Source organism: Cottoperca gobio, chromosome 18 (genome assembly GCF_900634415.1).
Source record: "Cottoperca gobio chromosome 18, fCotGob3.1, whole genome shotgun sequence".
Classification (NCBI taxonomy): Eukaryota; Metazoa; Chordata; class Actinopteri; order Perciformes; family Bovichtidae; genus Cottoperca; species Cottoperca gobio.
This window is the reverse complement of record NC_041372.1, coordinates 3,035,240-3,058,885: the sequence shown is the minus strand read 5'-3', so window position 1 is coordinate 3,058,885 and position 23,646 is coordinate 3,035,240. Positions and strand designations below refer to the sequence as shown.

General features: G+C 41.3%; 2 protein-coding genes and 1 non-coding gene across 3 annotated transcripts; all 3 read right to left on the bottom strand.

Moving 5' to 3' along the window:
• Nucleotides 1–11: 11 nt before the first annotated feature.
• LOC115023950 (uncharacterized) lies at nt 12–11,014 on the bottom strand. Its single transcript, XM_029455319.1, has 3 exons — nt 9,978–11,014; nt 3,667–3,731; nt 12–51 (listed from the first exon to the last, which is right to left on the bottom strand). The coding sequence occupies exons 1-3, from the start codon at nt 10,689–10,691 to the stop codon at nt 12–14; spliced, it is 819 nt and encodes a 272-aa protein (XP_029311179.1). The 5' UTR covers nt 10,692–11,014.
• A 1,745-nt stretch (nt 11,015–12,759) lies between these two features.
• LOC115023949 (sperm-associated antigen 17-like) lies at nt 12,760–19,994 on the bottom strand. Its single transcript, XM_029455318.1, has 10 exons — nt 19,922–19,994; nt 18,357–18,416; nt 18,085–18,213; nt 17,100–17,216; nt 16,452–16,643; nt 14,986–15,023; nt 14,323–14,432; nt 14,165–14,235; nt 13,172–13,435; nt 12,760–12,981 (listed from the first exon to the last, which is right to left on the bottom strand). The coding sequence occupies exons 2-10, from the start codon at nt 18,366–18,368 to the stop codon at nt 12,907–12,909; spliced, it is 1,008 nt and encodes a 335-aa protein (XP_029311178.1). The 5' UTR covers nt 18,369–18,416; nt 19,922–19,994; the 3' UTR covers nt 12,760–12,906.
• Nucleotides 16,269–16,339, bottom strand: trnag-gcc (transfer RNA glycine (anticodon GCC)). Its single transcript has one exon. It is a non-coding gene; the product is annotated as a tRNA-Gly (tRNA).
• Nucleotides 19,995–23,646: the final 3,652 nt, after the last annotated feature.

Genomic DNA, 23,646 nt, shown 5'->3' with positions numbered 1-23,646 from the left:
ATGGGTCGGGCTTAGCCAATCAGTGCCAACTCCACTGTCACGTTGAGAGTTCTGTCACACAGACAGTATGGTGGGCTTAAAATGTTACGTGGCTGGGGGAGTGCTTGCTTTCATGAGTGTAGGAATGGACGAGGGGAAAATAGGGAGAGAGTAAGAGAGCTAAGCACACAGCTTGGAGGCTGAAATGCTTGTGAGACAGAAACAAACAGACGGTTAGAGAGATGCAATGCAAACTAGAGAAGGCCATTTCTATGAAATGGACGCTGAAAAGCTGACGCAGCATTGCTGGCCTAAATGTTTAGGAAGAAGGGGAAGTTTGGAAGTTTGGAAAAGTAGGAATGGGTATAATTTGTATGAATATCGAGTGATGAATACATCAGCACCAACATTACAAGGACAGACTAGTGTCGCTTTGAATTGAATTACAAAGTGAACTGACACCAGGGATGTGACCGGAGAGACAATCCAGAAACCTGCGTGTGATAGAATCAAGTGGAAGGTTTTACCACTGCAGTGAGTAGGTACACAACGAGTGAAACGTCTCTAGTGTAAAGTGCCAAAAAGGCATCACTTAGTTTAAAACCAGAATTATACTTATAAAACAAATGTTTGGTGGTCGGGTTGATTTACTTCAGCGTTCAGTAAAAGGCCAGTCTGTACAGCTCACAGTAGAAAACCAATACTGTAAAATGTAAAAGGTTTGTAATAGTCGGGAAGAATCAAGATGTGGCGTTTGTTTTCATGTTTTTAGGTTCATTACATTACAGGTCATTTAGCAGACGCTCTTATCCAGAGCGACTTACATTGAACTTAGTACAGGGACAGTCTCCCTGGAGCAACTCAGGGTTAAGTACCTTGCTCAGGGGTACAATGGTGGCAGCCTTCTATTGAACTCCCGACCTTCTAGTGCAGGGGTCGGGAACCTTTTTGGCTGGGAGAGCCATAAAAGCCAAATATTTTTTTTATGCATTTCCTTGAGCCATATATTTAATAAATTTGAACGCAACTTTATGCGTGCATTTTTTTAAAAGAAGAACACGTCTCCGAGTACTAATAGCGGTGTCAGTGTTGCATTGAACAGGTGCTCTTTTATTAAATAAACTAAACGCTTACGTTATTTATCTCATTTATGTGCACGTTTCAGTGTTTACTGCACAGGTGTCAAACTCAAGGCAATTATGACCTATTTAACCTCTTATGTATGTTGGTGTTTTTGTTGTTGTCCTGCATTTTAGCGCCTTGAGATTGCTTTTAGCTTTTAAAGGCGCTTTACAAATACAATTCATTATTATTATAATTATTATTATTATTATTATTATATCCGGTCCGCAAGAAAATATCATGTCTATCATAACTGGCCCGCCGGTTTTGGTAATTAAATCAATGCATGGCACAACCACGGGAAAATACATTTGCGGAAGTATCTAAATGTGTTATGAACGTGACACAATAGGTGGGACTCAAAAGCAACAACTCAAGACGAGGTTTCAAAAGTAAAAAGGTCTTTACTCAAGATCGTTATAAATAACAAAAAATCACTCGCATGGACAAAACTAAACTTGATTTAGGCAATATTCTACAATAGTTTACGGATTCAAAAACACTGGCTCTCTTAGTGGTAAGACACAAGACGAACTGGCACAAAGGGAGACAAGGACCACACACACACACACACACACACACACACACACACACACACACACGCACACAAAACAGGTGTTAACAATCAAACAGACGGGAAACCTTACAGATAGGAAGTGCTCTGAAACGAGAGGGAAAGGTAATTACGAAATAAAACAGGAAGTGCAATGACAGACAGTGCATGACGAGACGAGACATGAGTGACTGTAACTTAACAAGTGAACAATGAGACACAAATAAACAGACTCTAAACTAAACATGAAACATAAATACATTAACACAAATGACGGGATGTTACAAAATGTGTGAATTTAATTAAAGTTTTTGGAAAGCAAAGGGAAACACACCACAGATCTCTGGGACGATGTGAGCTGGCCTGTTTGTGCGACATAACGAAGCATCTCACTGTTAAACCTGCAGCTTCCGGGCCGTGTGATCACGGACATGTGTGATGCCAAGCTGCCTGTGGGAGACTGATGCAGAAGGAAACTTTGGTCACTACGTGTTTCCAAACACTGACAAACATCTCCACCGCTGTGTTCCCGACTGCATTCTGCTGATGTATTGAGCGCATTTGCCAAGCTGTTTGGGGCTTTGGAGGTGGGATGGACACAGAGACAGACAGACACACACACACGTGTAAGTGTGTGCGCTATGCAGTCAGAGACAGAGCAGAGGAAAGGAGAGGGGAGAACTTAAAAACAAATCCGCCATATCGCGTCATCGAAAGATGAGATATGGCGGATGTTGAGATATATATACATAGGTTCCCAACCCCTGTTCGAGTGTTTTGTTTTGGAAGACGTACCACTAGACCACTAGGCCATCACCACCCAGGCACCATGGAAGTTCTTCTCAATAAAATACTTCAATACTAGAGCCAGCTAGAGAATTTTGGATTTGGTTCTGACTTGCAGCAGAGTTTCGACCCTAACCCTAATGATCATTATCATGTTATTTCATTTAGTTGGCTACATTTATCTCTTTTCAAAGAAAAGTAACAGATGGATGAGTTCCTCCTCAGCTGGGATGAAACAACCTTTGATTAACTGCATGTATCTTAATTCCACAGCATGGATGACACAACTACAACTTGGGAACCAACATCACCATGTTGGTGAAGAGAGCAACACCCAAAACTGTTAGTGGTGGGATGAGGAGAAGGAGCAGCCACGTGCTGCACCAACCTCACCAACTCTCCCTCCCAGTGTGATCATGCTGCAGCCAGCACCACCTGAATGCTGCACGCCGTGGACTGAGGAGAAGGAGCAGCCACGTGCTGAACCAACTTCACCAACTCTCCCTCCTGGTGTCATGTTGGTGAAGAGAGCAACACCCAAAACTGTTAGTGGTGGGATGAGGTGACCGTGCAGCCACGTGATGAACCAACTTCACCAACTCTCCCTCATGGTATCATGTTGGTGAAGAGAGCAACACCCAAAACTGTTAGTGGTGGGATGAGAAGGAGCAGCCATGTGCTGAACCAACTTCACCAACTCTCTCTCCTGGTGTCATGAAGGTGCAGCCAGCACCATGTAGACTTGTTAGCTGGTGGGATGAGGAGAACGTGCAGCCACGTGAAGCTTGGTGAGATGATTTCCTTTAACAATGTCAGATAGAGGAGAGAATAGAGAAGAGGGGCCATCATTAGAGCAGATAAGGGAACCGTATAATAACCGTTTGTATGTTTTCAGCCCATTGGCTGTCCTTTCTAAAAAATAGTCCAGTGGAACCCCCCAGGGAGGTTAAAGTGAGCACCCTCCACCTCAACTTTTGGTTCTGACTTGCAGCAGAGTTTCGACCCTAACCCTAATCATCATTAGCATGTTATTTCATTTAGTTGGCTACATTTATCTCTTTTCAAAGAAAAGTAACAGATGGATGAGTTCCTCCTCAGCTGGGATGAAACAACCTTTGATTAACTGCATGTATCTTAATTCCACAGCATGAGTGACACAAGCTCAACTTGGGAACCAACATCACCAACTCTCCCTCCTGGTGTCATCATGGTGCAGCCAGCACCACCTGAATGCTGCACGCCGTGGACTGAGGAGAACGTGCAGCCACGTGAAGCTAGGTGAGATGATTTCCTTTAACAATGTCAGATAGAGGAGAGAATAGAGAAGAGGGGCCATCATTAGAGCAGATAAGGGAACCGTATAATAACTGTATGCATGTTTCCAGCCCATTGGCTGTCCTTTCCAACGACAGTCCAGTGGATCCCCCCATGGAGGTAGAGAGAGTAGCCACTCCACCTGAAAGCTCACCTGAGGAATGTAGCGTGGAAGAGGAGCACCCTGCAGTCACTGCCTCCACAGATGGTAAAAGAATGCTCACCCCCACTGTCTGAATTGTTAAGGTCTCTCACATTGTTGTTGATTCTAACATGGACAGCAGAAGCATTAAAATGTACTTTTGATTTTCAGACGACACAAAGCAAGAGCGGGAGAAGAGCAACAAAAAGAAAAACTTCTTCAAGCGCTTCCTCTCATGGGCAAAAAGAACATTCTGCAGCTGCGGCTGCGGCTGTGTAGACTAGTGCGTAGAGTGTGTAGACCCTCACCTCACTTGACGTAAAAGAACAAATATGATGTCTGTGGTCACAACGGCGTCTGCTGGAGAGCGGTTTAGCTGGGGTTAAGACCCCTGGACAGAATCAAGTAGTCAGTGCCACAATGCATGCTGGGAACCTTGTTTTGGATCTTTAGTAGAAGGCTCGGTCTGGGTTTACGAGGAGCAACGTTGGGCTGATCCAGAGCAGAGTCGAGTGACGGAGCGACAGGTGAAGTGCAGCAAGTGAATTGTTTCAGTTTGCCTGAAGACGCCGAGTGATTCTCTCTTCCGTCAGTCCCTGTTCAGGAGCCACTCTCCTGTCCACAGCCAGCCAACTGTGGACAGGGGACTTCCATAATCGGCGCCTGAACAAGGACCGACAGACCAGAGAATTCTCAAGCCACAGTTTATTGCCTTTTCCCTCTTCACTCAACTCCGCATTGGATTAGCACAGTGTCCTCCTTGTCACCCGGACCAACCAAGAGGTCCCGACCAGGAGACCATTACACTGACTACTGCACTCAGTCTGATATCCAGCCCAGTTAATCCCGACTCTCCGAAGCACAGCTCCGTTACTACACCCAACTGCCACAACATCACTAGAAGTTCACTATGTCACTGTGTGAGGTGCTCTGCCCTCTATTATTTGTATTGTATTGTATTGTATTGTTTCTTGTATTCTTGTACATCTCAATAAAAAAATGTTCTTGCATCTAAGGCAGTGGTCCCCAAACTAAGGCCCGCGGGCCGGATACGGCCCACCTCCACATTTGGCCCGGCCCCCTGAACAATACCAGAGACGCATTATGATTTTTTTTTCAGTATGGCCTCGCGAATCCTAGACTAGCCCCTGTCAAATACAACGGAATAATGGCGAAAAGGTTAGGTAAGAGAAAAATTGATTCAGAATGCAGGGCATTTAACCTGCAGTGGTCAAACGATTCTATTTTTGTTCAATGCAAAGAAAAGGCTGTTTGTCTCATCTGTCAAGAGGCGGTGGCGGTATTCAAAGAATACAATCTGCGCCGACACTATGAATCCCGTCACAAAGACAAGTATGATAACTTGCAAGGCCAAATGCGAGCAGACAAACTCTCAAAGCTAAAAAGTGGACTGTTAGCTCAGCAGAATACATTTGTACGCCAAGCTCAGCTGAACCAGTCATCCGTTCGAGCCAGCTTTCGGGTTGCTCAACTGATAACAAGCAGCGGTAAACCTTTTACTGATGGAGTTTGTCAAGAAATGTTTGAATGCTGTCACGGAAGAGGTGTGTTCCGAGAAGAAAGATGTCTTTAATGCCGTGAGTCTGTCGGCGAGTACAATCACCAGACGCATTGAAGAAATCGGGGGTAATGTATATGCCCAGCTGCAGCAGAAGAAAGAATTTGACTTTTTTTCATTAGCACTGGATGAGAGCACGGACGTGCAAGACACAGCGCAGCTGCTCATTTTTATTCGTGGAGTTAGCGCAAACTTTGAGATGTGCGAGGAGCTGGCAGCCCTCCAAAGTCTCAAAGGGACTACAGCGGGGGAGGATATTTTCGGCAAAGTATGCCAAACCATGGAAGAGTTGGACCTAGACTGGTCAAAGCTTGCCAGCATCACGACTGACGGGGCTCCTAGTATGGTGGGCGCGTCTCGGGGTCTAATAGGACGCATGAACCGGGAGATGGAAGAACGGGGTCTCACCGCCCCGCTACAAGTCCACTGCCTAATTCACCAGCAAGCACTGTGCTGCAAAGTGTTGAAGTGGGATTCTGTCATGAAGGTTGTGGTGTCATGCATAAACTTCATCAGAGCAAAGGGACTTAAACAGGCAGTTCCAACAATTCCTGTCTGAACTGGAGCCTGCGCACGGTGATGTGCTGTACTACACAGAGGTCCTATGGTTCAGCCGGGGCAGAGTTTTGAGGCGTTTTTATGAGCTGCTACCCGAAATTAACGCATTTCTTCATTCAAAAGACAAAACGGTCCCAGAGCTGATCGACCCAGAATGGAAATGGCACCTCGCATTTTTAACAGACGTGACAGAAATGCTGAACAGCCTTAACTTGCAGCTACAAGGCCAGGGGGAACTCATTTGCGACATGTATTCTCACATAAAAGCATTTGAGGTGAAACTTGCGCTGCTTTTGGAACAAGTGAAACTTAATTTTTTCTGTGAAGAACCCAGAGAGGGTGATTTGGTTATTAATTTCACAAATAGTATTATTTATTTCCTGACTTTCTTTTCTGTGAAGATCCCAGAAAGGGTTATTAATATTTGGTTATGTGTGGCTTTCTGGAAAACAATAAATGTTTACGTTTAGGCACCCCTGCGATCGTCACACTTTTTCTGTTACAAACTGACCCCGGCCCCCATCAGAGAAGGGAAAAGTTATGTGGCCCTCACAGGAAAAAGTTTGGGGACCCCTGATCTAAGGCATTGAATCTGTCAATTCAAATGTGTTACACTTTAGTGTTGAAACTGTTGAAATAATATGTCTACATAGTTAGTTACTATTATTACTGCACTCACTATAATGTTGATTGAGACCAAGATGACATGCTAAATAGTAATAATAGATAATTACAGGAGTAAAAAGCAAATGTATTATTCTTGGCTGGTAAGAAACCTGTCTGGTCGGTAAATGATTTCAGCTACCAGCCACAAAGTTAGTTTTGATTGGAGACTAGTTGTAAATGTTGCAAATTTGAGTTTATTTAGTAAAGTATGAACTTTACATATCCAAGGTACTTTCACTTAATTTAAGTATTTCTGTTTAATGTTGGTTCATAATATGTAAATATTTTACTTTTTGCAACATACACATTAATGCAGTATTAACATTAATCCAAAAACATTAAATAGTAAAAACACTGACTGATTTTACAAATCACATATATATGCAATATCAGAGATCTCTTGTAATGATAATCCAGCTTCCAGACTAGGTCTGAGTTCTGTTGGGATACTAGGTATATTGAGAGTGTCTAAGAAGTTATTTTGACGTGTCAAATCTGTATTTATGTCAGTCGTATAAATTTTCAGACATTTTTAAAAGCCTAATTTATTTCTATATCATCTCCCTTATTATTCTGCATTAACATAATGGAGCTTTCAGTTTGTAATTGTTTAATGCGCCACGCTAATATCTTCCCAGGCTTCTCTCCTTGGTGGTAAATTGTTTGTTTGAGTCTTAGTAGACTTGCCACTGCTGATAGTTCATTATACTGTGACCTCAGTACGAGCAGTTCTTGTACTTTGGTGAAGGGTTTCTGAAAGGCCTCACTCTCCAGGGTTTTTATTTTCGATTCCAACATTGTCATTTCCTGACGAGCTTTTTTGGATTTGGAGCTTGTGTAGTTCATAATTTGGCCTCTAATAAATGCTTTAAAAGCTTCCCATCTTATAGATGCTGATGTTTCCGATGTATTTGTCTCAAAATGTAAATCAATTTGTTTGCCAAGATACGTGACAAAATCTGAGTCTTGCAACCATTTTTGTTGGAGTCGCCATTTAGGAGGATCTCTCGTCAGCTGTGAGTCGACATAAAGCGGTGAGTTTGGTGCATGGTCCGAAATAAGGATTCCATCATAAGTGCCGTCTTTAATTTTAGAAGCCAAATTTGCTGATATCAAAAAGTAATCAATACGGGAATAAGATTGGTAAGAAGCAGAATAGCAAGAATACTCTATAGCATCAGGCTTTAATTCTCTCCAGATGCCCTTCAAATTGAAATCTTTCATAATATTAAGTAATACTTCCCTGCTTTTGGTGTGTGATTTATCTATGCCTTCTGACCGATCCTTTGTTGGATCCAATACAGTTAAAATCCCCTGCTATGATGTAATTACCGTAATTTCCGGACTATAAGCCGCGACTTTTTCCCCATTTTGCGACCCTGCGGCTTATATAACGGTGCGGCTTATCTATGGATTTTTACAGCTAACGGCCACTAAGGGAATTCCTAAATCTATGGATTTTACAGGTTACAGTCCACCGGATGCAGGGAAAGAGCGCGCAAAAGTAGCGAGTGGTACAAGAGACAGACGGACATTACGAGAGCGAGGCAGTGTGTGAGACACCCTCATTATGGAAAAAAAAACGTAGAAATGCATATATATTTATTTCGAGGAGTCTTATTTTGTTAAATATGCTTTTATGTTGATACTCCTGAAACCGGCACTTTCTGGGGGTTCGCGCCACTTTTTCGGGAGACGGAAAGAAGGATACGCTGGAGAGAGGGGTGCATGTCCAAAAACCCCGACTGTGGAGTTACCGTATGATGATGACTTCCATGTGTTTCTTCTGTTTCAACGGTAATTTATGGACAAATTAAGGAAAACACCAACGGTCAGAGACAATAAATGCTGATTGAACAGGCAGAAGTTCTCCATCGTTATTTCCTGGTTCTACACAACACAACGCAGAGTCGATCGTGGTGTCAGCTACAGACCGGCTACATACACATCAGTCAATTTAGCGTCTGCGGCTTATAGCCCAGTGCGGCTTATATATGTACAAATTAGTCAATTTAGCGTCTGCGGCTTATAGTCAGGTGCGGCTTATAGTCCGAAAATTACGGTACCAGTAAATGTTGAAAGCGTATAAAACAGGTCCCTGAAAAACTTTGGATCATCATTATTGGGAGCATATATGTTAACTAGATTCAGGGTTTCTGTTAGTAGAGTACCCTGTACAATTAAGTATCTACCAGCCTTGTGAAATGGTACTGATTTGTGAATTAACTCATAACACCCCTAGCCTGAGTAGAAAATGTTGCTGAATACACACATCCCGTCCACCTCCTCCTAATTCTAATATCATCCTTTGGCAGAAAATGTGTCTCTTGCAAAAAAACTATTTTAGATTGCAGACTTTTAACTCTATTCATAACCGGTTTGATTTTTTAAAGTTTTTGCAGGCCTCGGCAATTCCAGGAAGTAAATGTAACCTCCACACCCTGCGACATGACCTTTGACACAGATTAGGTTACCCACATGTACATAAAAATAAAAAATACATTTAAAAAAAACATTAAGAAACATAACATGGATGTTCCAAACCACATCAAACCCTGTGAACCTTTAACCCCTTTCCCGAATGCCTCCACCCTAATGGGCAGCCCCCCCCACCTCATATTGATACTTCCTCTTATAGCTGACAGTCACTGTACTCATACAACACGTGCTTCAGCTCGACTATACTTCTATTCCTAACCTTTGTTTTGCATTACTAACCACCATGTAATCATAAGAAGTCCCACCAAAAGTAGTTCCACCATACTTAACTAATGGGCAGTGATCTCAGGAGGAGCCAACATGTTATGCTGTAACATTCCAGATTATAAAAGTACCAAAATAAAATAAATATGCGTTCATGCTTCAATTTCTAAACTGAAGGCTCCACATACCCTTGTCATAAAACGGCACTTACCCGTTTTGTTAAACAACCATTGCAAGAGCTGATCTCAGTAGTACTTATTAACTCAACCTCATTTAAAGCTGTTGCTTTCAAGCTTGTAACTTAAATACGCCATGCAACATTGGTGAGATACTGAGAAGTATGGTGTAAACATAAAAAATAAAATAAAAACAGAAGTAAGTGCTAGGTCAGGGCTAACGTAATCAGCGTCCCATGTGTGGTATCAGACCCCAATGTTATATAAACACTCGTGACCACCAGAACATATAAACAGAACATTTGGTCAGTGTCAGTCATTCAGTTCAAGTAGTCCGATATGTCCAGACATATCCAAGATGCCCGACCGCAAATACTTAAAGAAAATAATACATGATACCTGCACACAGTTAGCCCATATTAGCCCTTTAGCCGGTCGCAGCCACAGGTTACGTCCCTCCTCTCTTGCAATCCGCTCGATGAAGTTCTCCACAGCAGACGGGTTCTCAAAAGTGTGCGACTTGTCCTTGTAGGTCACCAGGAGCCTAGCCGGCAATAGCATGCCATACCGGATCCCCAGGATCCGTAGTTTCTGACGGACATTATCGAACATCTTCTGCCGCTTGTGCACTCCTGCAGCCAAGTCTGGATAGAATCTCACCTGCTGGTCTTTAAATAGGATCTGTTGTTTTGCCCTGGCTGCCTTCGTTACAACCATCCTGTCCTTGTAGTTTAGGAATTGCATGATCAAAGTTCTTGGTGGGGCATTTGCATCCCTCCTCTGGCCGATTCTGTGAGCTCTCTCCAGTATACACTTTGAATTTAGCGGTGCCAAAACTAACACGTCTGGGATCCATTTGTCGAGGAAAGCACAAGCGTCCCCTCTTTCAGCATCTTCTGGCAAGTTCACCACTCTCAAATTAGATAACCTGGATCTTGCCTCCAAGTCTTCAACTTTATCCTCTAGCTTCGTGTTTTTAACTTCAAGCGTGTTCACTTTATCTTGCAGGGAGATCACGTCGTCCTCGGTAGATGAGATTCTTACTTCAGCCTCTGCCATTGGTTCTGAGCATGCCCGTATCTCCTTTCTCATCCCCTCTATTGCTGTTAGCATGCCATCAAGTCTTGTGGAAAAGTCCCGACTTAAGAGAGCCTATTGCAATCAGGATTTCCTCCAGCCTCGCCCGTCTCAACAGAGGTCATGGCTGGCGCAATGCTAGCGCTAGCATAACTTTCTTTAGCTTCCACGTGTAGCTTGGATGCTCCGAAGTTTTTTAGCTTGGACTGAAGTGGTTTTGGTCGTCCTTTAGCTGATTTCCCTGCCGCAGCAGGCATTTAACCGTCTTTTCCGTAGAATAGAAACGATGGGTTGACATAAAACGTGGGTAATATTAGTATTTAAGACAGAAATTGGCGGAGCACTGATAGTTGCGTCTTCCTAGAGAGCCGCCATAACCGGAAGTCACAAAGTCCACTTTTAATACATATAGTAAAAACACGGGTTTGTTGACATAAATAACACTTCCATAAGCAATCTTTTTTTTGTGAGGGAAGTTTTTACATGCAATGATATATTGCAGAATAATTATTTTCATGTGAATGTTTGGGTACCTTTTGATTTGGTACGCTGCGAGGTTTAGAAGTGAGGATAGAGGTTGGTAGTCTCACTTTAGTCCTCCTGAGCTTTCCAGTCACATCCACCTGGACTGACTTGCATTGTCCAGGTGAACCCCTCAGACTACTTTCACCTGACACACACACACACACACACACACACACACACACACACACACACACACACACACACACACACACACACACACACACACACACACACACACACACACACACACACACACACACAGTTTTATTTCATATTGAGGTTTGAGAGCAATTAAAAAATATGTGTTATAGTTCAAATGTTGTGTATGTAAACATGTACAGTGGGGAAATAAGTATTAACCACATCAACATTTTTTTCATTAAAACATATTTCCAATGCAGCTATTCACTGGAAATGTAGACCAGATGGTAATAACTGAATAAAACTACACAGATAAAGACATTGTAACATTCCAATCCATTAAAAAGGTTAAGACTAAAATGTATTGTTGTTTAAAAACGTACTTCCCACACGGTCTTCTTGTTTGCCTCCATGTGCGTATGTGGAACCTGGGACTCTGGAGGTCTGGTATGGCTGCCTGGGCTCTGTGCCTTGGAGGGATTTGAATCCAGATCTGTTCCCTTAGAGCGGTAGGTGGAGGAGGACATAGGGACAAAGGTGGAGGTGTCTGTGGACTCTTCGTCTGTGGACTTCTGAGGACTCACTAGAACATCACCAAACAGAAACACAGTTAACACTGCCTGCACTGTGAAGAAAATGTAACACTGTGTTTAATCAAGACATTGAGATGGACCGTATTTCAACCTGTTTTCAATTTATGGTAATGTTGAAATATTTAAGTACAAATAAAAGCTTCACAAAGGATATGAATCGTATATGTGTTCAGTGAAACACCTCTGTATTCTCCTGTTGGACCATAGAAACTGTATGAGAGATGGATTCCATTGTCTAAAGCTGCTGAGAAGGAGCCCTGTTTCACTCTTCTCATCTCCACAGGCTCTGACACTGAAAACACACACACACACACACACACGTTTGTTTAGTTAATTAATTAAAAAGTCACGCATTCAAAACCTTACTTCAGATAAAGTATGTAAGTATTATCAGCAAAATGTACTTCAGTAAAAGTATTGATTGTGCAGTAAAATGTTCCCTGTCAGTGTTTTACTAGTATAAAAGATATGTTTGGATTATTATTACTGGTGTGTTAATGTTACATTTTACTGCTGTAGATGTTTGAGGTTAGACTCATTTGACCTCCTTTACATCCTGTTGGTAGTTTAATCTACACAACACATCAGATTCTATCAGATCATCACATGTTTGTATCTTTGTCCTGTTAGAACCACGTGTCTCTAAAAAGCCAACTTGTCATGAGTTTCTCAGAAGAACAGTTTTCAGCTTTGTGACGATGCATCATCCAGCTGATCCAAGAGGCTTTTTAAACACTTTATTCAGCTGAAGGAGGAGGAGAATCTTCTCAACACATACAAGAACACTTCGTCCTCCAAATGAACACATCTGGAGACGCATGGTTTTCATTGATAGGAAGGGGATGAACAATTGTAATCTGAAAAGTAACTGAAGCTGTCAAGACGAGTGTAGAGGAGTATTAATTACTATATTTGCCTCTGAGATGTAGTGAAGTACAAGTAGAGATTTATGAATGTACTCCGTTACATTCCACCACTGGATAAAAATAATCCTACAACGGGAAAAGGTATTGGCGACGACCTGAGACATGGATCAACTTTCCGTCCATGCTGTAGCCTGTGAAACCCTACACATCACATGAACACACACACACATACACAAAGTGTTACTGTGATTATTTTTCAGCATCCCTCTTTATAGGTCGTGCACAGCACACTGGTTAAGTGGTGGTATCCAAAACATGGCAGAATACTGTCAGATCAAACTGATGATCTACTTTGTATGTTCTTCCTAATGGTTTGTGTGCATGTCCTCACATTGACGGGCTCCTCTGAGGGATGCAGTTCTTGGTTTCCCCCCACAGGGGGCGCAGTGGTAGTAATGGACTCTGTGTGAGTCCTGGCTGAGCTGCCTGCTGTATCTGCTCTGCTCTTCTTGCCACTAGGCAAAGTTTTACTTTTCTTATTGACTGTCGACATAGCCTCCTCCTTCTGCTGCTGCTTGCCTTTCGGTGTACTCTCCTTCTTTGATTTCTTGGCCATCTCCTCCACCTTTAGCTGATCCTGCTCCAACTTCCAGGCCTGTAACATCATGCACATATTAATACACAGTGACGCTCTAAGGATAAGCAGTTAGAGATGATGGATGGAGGGATGTATTTAGTGCTTTGCTCTAAAAATGCTTCTTTTACTTGTTTCATGTTCACTGCACTTCATGGTCTAGCACCGGCGTGCACGTCTCACATGCTTACAGTGTATGAACTGGCACCAGTTTGAAAGTGGAGGACTAAAGTTAGTTCAAAGCTCTTATTCTCCGAGCCGCTGGAACAGTCTGCCTGAGGACCGGAGAGCGGCTGGAAGTGTTGAAATCTTTAAACGTAAACTTAAACCTTCATATTCAGCCAGACTTGTGATTAAGAATAGTTTATAGACATGTTACACTTTTCGTTTTTATTGTTGTTATATTAATCTAAGTTCTTATTTCACAATGTTATACTATTAATGTTAATAGATTTTATATCAATTGTATTACTTCTGCATCATTTCTTGCATGCATTGATATCAAATGGTCAAATTGTTTTAGTCTTTTCTGTTTTTTTCTTCAGTTTCTGCTCGTCATTCATATGTGAAGCACTTTGAACTGCACTAACCTGTAGGGAAGGTGCTATACTCATTACGTTTCATTAATTGATTGATTGTAAAAGAAGATATCAAGTTGAATTTCAGTCCAGCCAGATTGACGGCAGCATTGCTGAAAGGACCGAACAGTGCCGACTGTGAAGGTGAATGTTCACGTTAGCTGGTACTGACTTTAAGGGAGCCTTTTCTGATGACTGGCTCCAAAGTGACCTCCTCCTCTGCAGAATCTGTAGCCTTTTCATCTAGTCCAGGAACAAACAAACATTGTATTTGTATGGTGGGAACATATAGTCCCATTGCCAGAGCTTTATGTTGACAAGCTACAGTACCATTTGGAGCCTCAGCAGGGCCTACACTTCTGAGTTGCATTGCCTCTCTCTTTAATTCTTCCTCTTTTGTCCAATCCGAAATGCGATCTGCCACATGGTCCAGGTACTTCCTATCATGACCAAAAAGCAGAACTAAAGTTTAGCCAGGATCATTTTCATTTATTTTTCATGTGTGAAAAAAAAGGTTTTGTTGTTAGGTGGTATTTTGTGTAATACAAGTGTTTGTTGTTGTAATACACATTGTTGCCATAACAGGCTGGAGTGCATCACTACCCCATGTAATAAAAAGGACTAAAGGTATCCTGGCAACAACAACAAAAGTCAACAACCATAACTTTATTCACCCGTTTTCTCAGATAAATATATCAGGAGCAACGAGCGAAACTAGTTTTCTGAGAAGATTCATATTGTATAACATAGTGTATCATAATGAGGCCGTTTATCACGACATATTATGGCCATTGTTTGTTTAAAAAAAAAAAAGCCGTGGGAGGGGGGTAATAATCAAAGAACAATTCAGAATTTCCAAAAATAAAGTGGTACATTTACAATAAAGAAACAGTAACTAGGCAAAAGTGTTTTATTGTTTGTTTGTTTTTAAATGTAAAAGGGCCTTTATATGATAAAATAGCAGCTACATTATTATGAACATATAAATAATACCTCTGTGTTACCAGGATCTTCAGTGAGAATCGTTGGACCTACAGTTGGAATAAATCATCAGGTTTTGCACAGTACAGTGTTTTACATACAGTACAGTTTAGAGGCAGTTGTACTGTGTCATAGTGTGCAAAACACATTCACACCATCATCCCAAAATATACCACACAGAGTAACTTGCCCCTGTGTACCCAGAGGGTTTCAGTACAGTAAAGGTTACATTTTGTTTGGTGAATAGTCATTTATTTTTAAGAATCTTTAGTATGTTAGCTAAACTGTGATTGTAGCGCCATCTGCTGGACTTATATTGTATTTGTGGCCCAGATATGCTCCCACACAATTAACAGAACATTTTCTCAAAAACAATACCACAGACTCAGACATGAAGGGAATGAAAAACACTGCCCGTTTCATGGCTCTAGTATTGAAGTGTTTCACTGACAAGAACTTCCATGGTGCCTAAAAACATAAACAAACGCCACATCTTGACTCTTCCCGACTATTACAAACCTTTTACATTTTACAGTATTGGTTTTCTACTGTGAGCTGTACAGACTGGCCTTTTACTGAACGCTGAAGTAAATCAACCCGACCACCAAACATTTGTTTTATAAGTATAATTCTGGTTTTAAACTAAGTGATGCCTTTTTGGCACTTTACACTAGAGACGTTTCACTCGCTGTGTACCTTCTCACTGCAGTGGTAAAACCTTCCACTTGATTCTATCACACGCAGGTTTCTGGATTGTCTCTCCGGTCACATCCCTGGTGTCAGTTCACTTTGTAATTCAATTCAAAGCGACACTAGTCTGTCCTTGTAATGTTGGTGCTGATGTATTCATCACTCGATATTCATACAAATTATACCCATTCCTACTTTTCCAAACTTCCAAACTTCACCTTCTTCCTAAACATTTAGGCCAGCAATGCTGCGTCAGCTTTTCAGCGTCCATTTCATAGAAATGGCCTTCTCTAGTTTGCATTGCATCTCTCTAACCGTCTGTTTGTTTCTGTCTCACAAGCATTTTAGCCTCCAAGCTGTGTGCCTAGCTCTCTTACTCTCTCCCTATTTTCTCCTTGTCCATTCCTACACTCATGAAAGCAAGCACTCCCCCAGCCACGTAACATTTTAAGCCCACCCTACTCTCTGTGTGTTGCAGTGACAGAACTCTCAACGTGACAGTGGAGTTGGCACTGATTGGGTCTTGTGCTGCAAGTGATTGGCTAAGCCCGGCCCATTGAAACACAAACCAGTCATTTCACCCCATCCTTCGTAAAAGGTTATGATGCATTGGCCGGGAATCGAACCCGGGCCTCCCGCGTGGCAGGCGAGAATTCTACCACTGAACCACCAATGCTACATATACAGAGATTTATGTCATGTAAATTTTTGAAAGGAAATAGTGAAAGTATATGACTAAGTAGCACATTTCTTGAAGGGATGCCCTTTTTGGAGTATGTCCACTATACCTTCTGGTCTTCTTCATTTTGTGCAGTAGTCAGCAAGCTTTTTAACATGTGGCTTCTCTCCTCTTCGGTGTGGACCAGAGGCAGGAAGCTTTGGAGCATGAAGCTGACCAGCTCAAAGTCTAACCCGGGACCATCGTGAAGTTTGGGCTCCTCAGTCGCACGTGACAAATACTGCTCTGTTGAAATCTCCACCTAAACACACAAGAAATGGGGAAAAAGCATTAAACCAGCCAAACAAGACCAATAAGTAAAAATGTAACATCATCTCAGCCTAAATCAAAAGGGGCAGAAACACTGAACAATATTCATATTACACGACATCTGGATATGTCATTTCAGGGTACAAAAAGTGCACATTTCTAGTGTGTGCCTTAAGCCAACGTTTTAAGTTAGACATTATGTCAATCTTATGACAGCTTATTAGGGCCATTATAGGAAGAAACAAAAACACCAGGGGAGGGGGCAATATCCAGAGAAATGATGAAGGTCAATTTCAAACCTTCTAAATCTCGGTCTCACCACACACACACACACACACACACACACACACACACACACACACACACACACACACACACACACACACACACACACACACACACACACACACACACACACACACACACACACACACACACACACACACACCTGCTGCACCATACAGTGCATGATTAGAGGCACAGAGCAGGCTTCAGGGGGAACCAGGTCGAGTAGGCTGCCATAGTAACGCATGTCCACATCTGTAGAGAGAGGAGGCTGCACAACCTGAAACAAGAAACACGCACACAAAGTAATACTTTTTAAGAGATTTAAAACTATACACCCAATATCCAGCAGCTTAATTACTGTTCACTGTGGAGGTAACACTTCAATGCTACGTTCTGCTGGCTGATAGGGCTGCACAATATATCGTTTGTATCGCTGTCCACATGGAGGATAAACACATCGGGAAAGACTTCCATATTGCACTGACAATATTTGAGTTAGCTGAAAGAGCAGCAGTAGAAAACTTAATTGTTGGCCCACACCACTCCTTATAATTAATTCTTATCTATATCGATAGATAAAATTTAGATAGATAGATAGATAGATAGATAGATAGATAGATAGATAGATAGATAGATAGATAGATAGATAGATAGATAGATAGATAGATAGATAGATAGATAGATAGATACATATACATATACATATATACATACACACACACACACACATTTATTTATTGATACTTGTGTAATTTTCTGTCCTACATACTTGAGATCATTGACCACACAAAGTGAAATTAACATGGCTACATGTAAATAAATGTAACTTGGTCTTCTTCTCCTTGGAAGGTCCCACAGGTGAGGACGGACACTTTCCCTTTTTGTCAGAGACCTTGGCCCCTCCTTTGTCCTTGCTGGCAGAAGGAGGACCGGCCTTTTCCTTCTCCTCCTCGGCCTTAAACATCTGTGGACAAAATTAACTCTTCCTCTATAGCCTGTATTACATTGATTCAAAAGTTCACTTCAATGCAAAACAATTCATGGTATTAACAATACTGCAGTGACGGGAAATCCACTCCAGTTCATGACTGTTACTAAATTAAAATAACAAACACAAAGACTCGCATATATGAAAATACCCTCACCTGCTCGGTTTCCCTCCTCTGCTGATCATGGGCTTTGATCTGTAGCAGCTGGAACTTCAGTATATTTGCCATCAGGTCACAAGGAATCTCCTCTCCTGCATCCAGCAGCACCTTAGCAGGCTCTGTAACCTACTCCAGACACAAAGTCAGCACAGAAACACACATGAGCATGAAGAATAAAGCACACAAACACCCAGGGTTTCTTTTAGACAAATAGAAAACACCAATAGACTGACGCACAGCATATTAAAATCTCCTATTCCCAAGCCCACCTCATAGAACATGGGGACGTCATCATGCCGTTTTGCTTTGAGATTCCCCAGTTCATGGATCTGTAATAAGGTCGGACAGGAAAACATTTTCATTTGACAAAATACAAGGTATTAGAGTTGCACGCACACCATTTTGTGGTATCTCATTCAGTAGATCAGTTGTTGATGACAAAGAATACTAATTAATTATTTAATAAAATATGAGATCTGAGAGAAAACAGATAATTGTGAAATACTCAATAGATCGTGTGCATGTGACGTCACGCTTACGTCCCAACCCGTAAATCAGCCATGTTGGATGATATACACAACCAAGACGGCGCCCGTTCGCGTGGGAGTTGCTGCAACGCTTCGTAATTTTCTTTGTATTTAAACGTCTAAGATTGAAAGAAAATGCCAACCTTGTGCGCAGTGTATAATTGTGGTCATAACGCTACTCGTGACCCAGAGAAACTGTTCTTTAGATTTCCTAAAATCATCAAAAACAACGATCCACAAAAGAGGGATGAAGTGCTGTCTCTCGAACGCCGTAATCTGTGGTTTAGCAACATAACTCGTGAGGATTTAACAGAAGAAAAAGCACAATTCCCTGTGTGTGTGGCGTCCACTTTATATCTGGTAAGAGCTCATGCTAAAGCTATGTTTTCAATGTTTACGTTAAACATTTGTGCTTATGATATACCCGAACACTGTAAGACCTTACTTCTCCACATCGCTGACTGGTAAATAAGGCACTTTCTTTACATGTGATGGCAGCCATTTGCACTTTTCTTCTGTGCATGTTTTTGTTTGGCTTATTCTTGAGCCTACTTCACTTGCGAAAAGCAAAGCACCAATGTGAGAACATGCTTCGCTTAATCCAGCCATACAATCACAGTGTGCGAGGATAACATCGCCGCTCTTCTCACTCACAAACCACGACTTGAGCGGTGTATCTCGAGCTCTTGAGTGATTTACACGGGCATTGACGAGCACCCTGTCATCTTTCAGGGGTTTGGTAAGAAGACTACCAACCCAGCCAGAAACAAAGACATTATAAGCATCTAAGCTCTTGTATGCCTTCATTTGTGTGTTGGTTGCCCACGACGTTTGTAGCACAAGGTAGTTCACAATATCTGGATATTCAATCGGCGGTAATGACTCCAAATCCTCAATATAATCCGACAGCTTTAGCGTGTACGAGTCACGGCCGCAAATTTGGATTTTTTCCTCTGAATCTTGCCTTTGCAGAGGACTCCAGAGACTCACAATACTTTGAAGAAGTAGGAGTTGTATTGCTGTTCGCATTGTTGATTTGTATATCATCCAACATGGTGTCGCATGCATACGTCACACAGTTTTGTCACGTGTTTGCACACTATCTATACATGAAGATATTTAGATTTTAAAGATGTGAAAGCTACATGGACACACAAGAGGTTAGTCAGAGTGCAGTGTATTTCATATGAATTAGTAAACTACATTAGTTTGTATAGTAACATTTTAAGTACTGTAGTGACAGCGATAATAGCTCTACAAATATACAGGAGACACTATTAATAGAACTTGAATCAAACTAAGACTACCTTGGTAAGGGTGCTATCCCAGGTCAACAAGTTTCTTTATGGCCAAAGACAAAGCCTGGGTCAGCTCCTCCTCCTCCTCGGGACTACTCCCGACCACCAAAGACACACAGCCTTGCCATGACTCCTGAGAAGGGCATTGGAGAACACCAGGATAATATAATAATACATCAACAACCAACTGATTTCACATCATGCTTCTCCTTGTTTCCATTACAGATAATTGACAGGTGGATTTAAAATCTAGCTAGTCCATCCATCCATCGTCTACCGCTTATCCGGGATCGCCTCGCGGGGGCAGCAGCTCCAGTAAGGAACCTCAAACTTCCCTTTTCCGGGCCACATCCGCCAGCTCCGACTGGGGGAACCCGAGGCGTTCCCAGGCCAATGAGGAGATATATCTCTCCGCAGAGTCCTGGGTCTTCCCCGGGGTCTAGCTAGTATTTGCGGTTTTACTGGAGATATATTTGTTCACTCCCAACTTTATTGAGAAAATGTATAACGTTACATCTTCCAATTGTTCTTATAAAAGTTACAGTAAATATATTTCATAGTATAAAAAAGATCAATTAAATTGTACAACAAATAACAAATGTACGGAAAGTGTCCGTGTACTGAAGAGTAATCCGTTTTCCTGTCAAAAGCCTTTGTGGTCAACTAAACATTTTGAGTAAATTAGGAATGTATAAATAATCTAATAGTTTGTTCCAATATTACATTTTTTTAATTTGAGAGAAGATAACCTCAATAACAAACGAGACTTCCGGTTAGGACGTCTTACCTTCAAAGTAAAAGCTCCAACGTTTACTGCGTTTTATGCAATTTATACGTCTAATTATGGTGACAAATGCCACAGAAAGTATGTTTGGCAACACGTTTCACCAAATAACCTAGTGACGGTGTTAACGTTACTGAAAGTGTCTCTCAAGAAGCAAATTGAAGGATAACACCCCCATTTTAAATCCCTTCTTGTACCTGAAATAAAGAGCTATTGACATTACACATTGTAACGTAACGTTAGCTAGCTGGCTACTGCCAACGTGCGAAAGTGAGCTAACTACCGCATGTAGCCAAGTAATACGACCTCTGTAAGTTTCACTTTGTGTAAGGAAAGAGAAATAAGTTCACATATAAGTTAAAGTGAAGAAAGAAGTGAGTGAAGTGAACAAACCTCTTCAAACGGTGCTCTGGATGAGTCCAGCCTCCCAGTTCTTACTGACAACTGCGGCTCCAGAAGCGTTGAGCTTTTTGTCTGAGACCCTTTTAGCTGCTTTTGGTGGCATTTGCACTCAGTGACACTTATTTACATTAAAAAGAACACAGACAATTGAAAATAGTCTTTAAAATATCAGGGGCACTACTTTAACTAAGCTAGGTAAAAACTGCCAGTTAGTTAACCGTCGGCCAGCGTGGCCTGGTGCTTGTGTTGCCCCTGGCAACAGCAAGGACACGAGAGTAAAGCTTCCCAAAGGGATAAATGACTTTCTGTAAACTTTCAAAACAAAAGCATTTTGCGTTAAAAATGAGCAACACACATTACAAAGATTTAGACTAATTAATTCATTTCGAACACTTAAAAACATGAACAGTAGAAATATATCAAACTCTCAATGTACATATTGTCATTTAACCTACAACTTAAACAAACTACATAAATAAATAGTTTATGTCCGAAAAAGGAGATGGAAGTATACATTTATATGTAGGCCTATATATTATGTACAACCCATATATCCACACAGTGTCAATCAGAAATACTTATTTATCTCACCTTCATCCAACCACATCCACAAGTCAAAAAAGTAAAACACATATAATTATCTGTAGAGACTATCCCTTATCAACAATGAAATCATTTAATTTAAATGTAAAGCATTTTTTGTGGGTAACATGTCAAGCATTCCTTTCTTCCACTAGATGGCAGTGGGATCTCTGGGCTGTTAGACGCAAAACAATGATCCCCAAATAATGGTAAGAGTTTACACAATATGTCACTATTTCACATCAATTGAACTTATTATTATTGTAAGAGAGTAATTCATAAATTGCAACCATTTGGCAACCAAAACGTAATCAATTCTTAACTAAAACCAAAACTTCAGCCACAACATAGTGATTGACATTATGAAAGACAGCTGGTTTGATATCAGTGCCAGAATCAGTGAAGAAATGAACCAGAGCATCCTGAGAATGGCAATATGGAAAACATACAATTCAGTGTCATTTTATATGTACATGGATGATAAAAGTGTTGTTCCAGCAGAAGATCCAAGCAACAAGAGAGAAGTTCAATTACAGCAACACCAATAGGAAGAGTCTCTAATTCTACTTTGATATACTGTATGAATCTTGACTTGAATATAAATCTATCAAGAACCATAATGATGCACACAATATGGCACAGGTAATTTAACCATGGCAAAGAGGTCGTGGCCCCTTCACCCTTCCTACACACTCTCAGGCAACAATGAATTGAGCTACGACATATCTTAATAATCATAATCTGTATTTTGTATTAGGTCTGCAATTCTAATTCCATTATTGAAATGGAAAAGAAATGTCACAGTTGCTGTTTCAAGACAAATGGTGGACTAAGCATTGCAAGTTGTTAATCTTATTAAACACAAAAACATTCTTCCTGCTCTATTTGTGCCGTTTCTATTCATTTCTTTGTGTTATTTCATATCTCCAAAAACATACAGCTGTTCCTGTTGTGCCATATTTTCTTATTTGAGCCAGAAAAAATGCTCCATTTGAAAATTAATGACTCAATACAGTACAAACACTGGACCTCTGTTACAAATGACTCAATGGCATTATTCTATTCTATTCATCAGAACTTATTATAAATAATTTCATGCACCACATCTCTGCACCAAAGTCCTGATTTGGCACAGATATCCAATCTATCCCATTGGAGCAGTTTTATTAATGCAAGGGGCCATTGTCATGATGGTGATTTCACCCAGGCAACAACCTACTTCCAGCAGCTCCCCATAAAAGGTCAAAAGTGAGACAACGCCCACTTGTCAGATGCCAGAGAAATCCATGTTTGAAGCCAGCAGAGCATTAGCTTTGGAGGAGTTGTCAGCTCCAAACCAGCGTCCTACGAAGGTCACACAGCAGCCAGATAAACACTGTAGCGACACTTAAATAACGCTCCGTCCACACGGCTTGCGAATAGCATAGCAACATCTCAAAATATCCTTATCTTTTTAGAAATACACTGCTGTTCATCATGTGTCCATTAGGGCTATTTTGTTTCATTTCGTAAAGGTTTATTTAAGAACTTCCTCCACTTTCTCCTTAGTTACTCAATGCTTTTTACTTAAGTTATTGTTATATGATCAACCAAAGAGGTGCTTAACACCCTTGTGTAAAAGCAAACTATACTTGAGCCACTGAAATTTAAAATACAATGAGACACTAAGTTCTCGGGAAGGTACTGCCTATACTTCACACTGTGTTGCTCTCAGCAGGATCTCGAAGTATTAATGACCGAATGTAGCAATCAATTTAAAATCATGTGCTCACAAACATTTTAATGCCGTCAGACTTCTGTCAACAGCTCATAAAGCATCATTTCAAGTGCTGCAATACATGTTAAGGGAAAGAGACAGACACACTGAATGACCAGTGTGTGAATTTGAATGCAATCCATCAAATCAGTCATCTACTAACTTAATAATTACAACTGAACGGCTACAAAGTGCAGCCTGAACATTTCA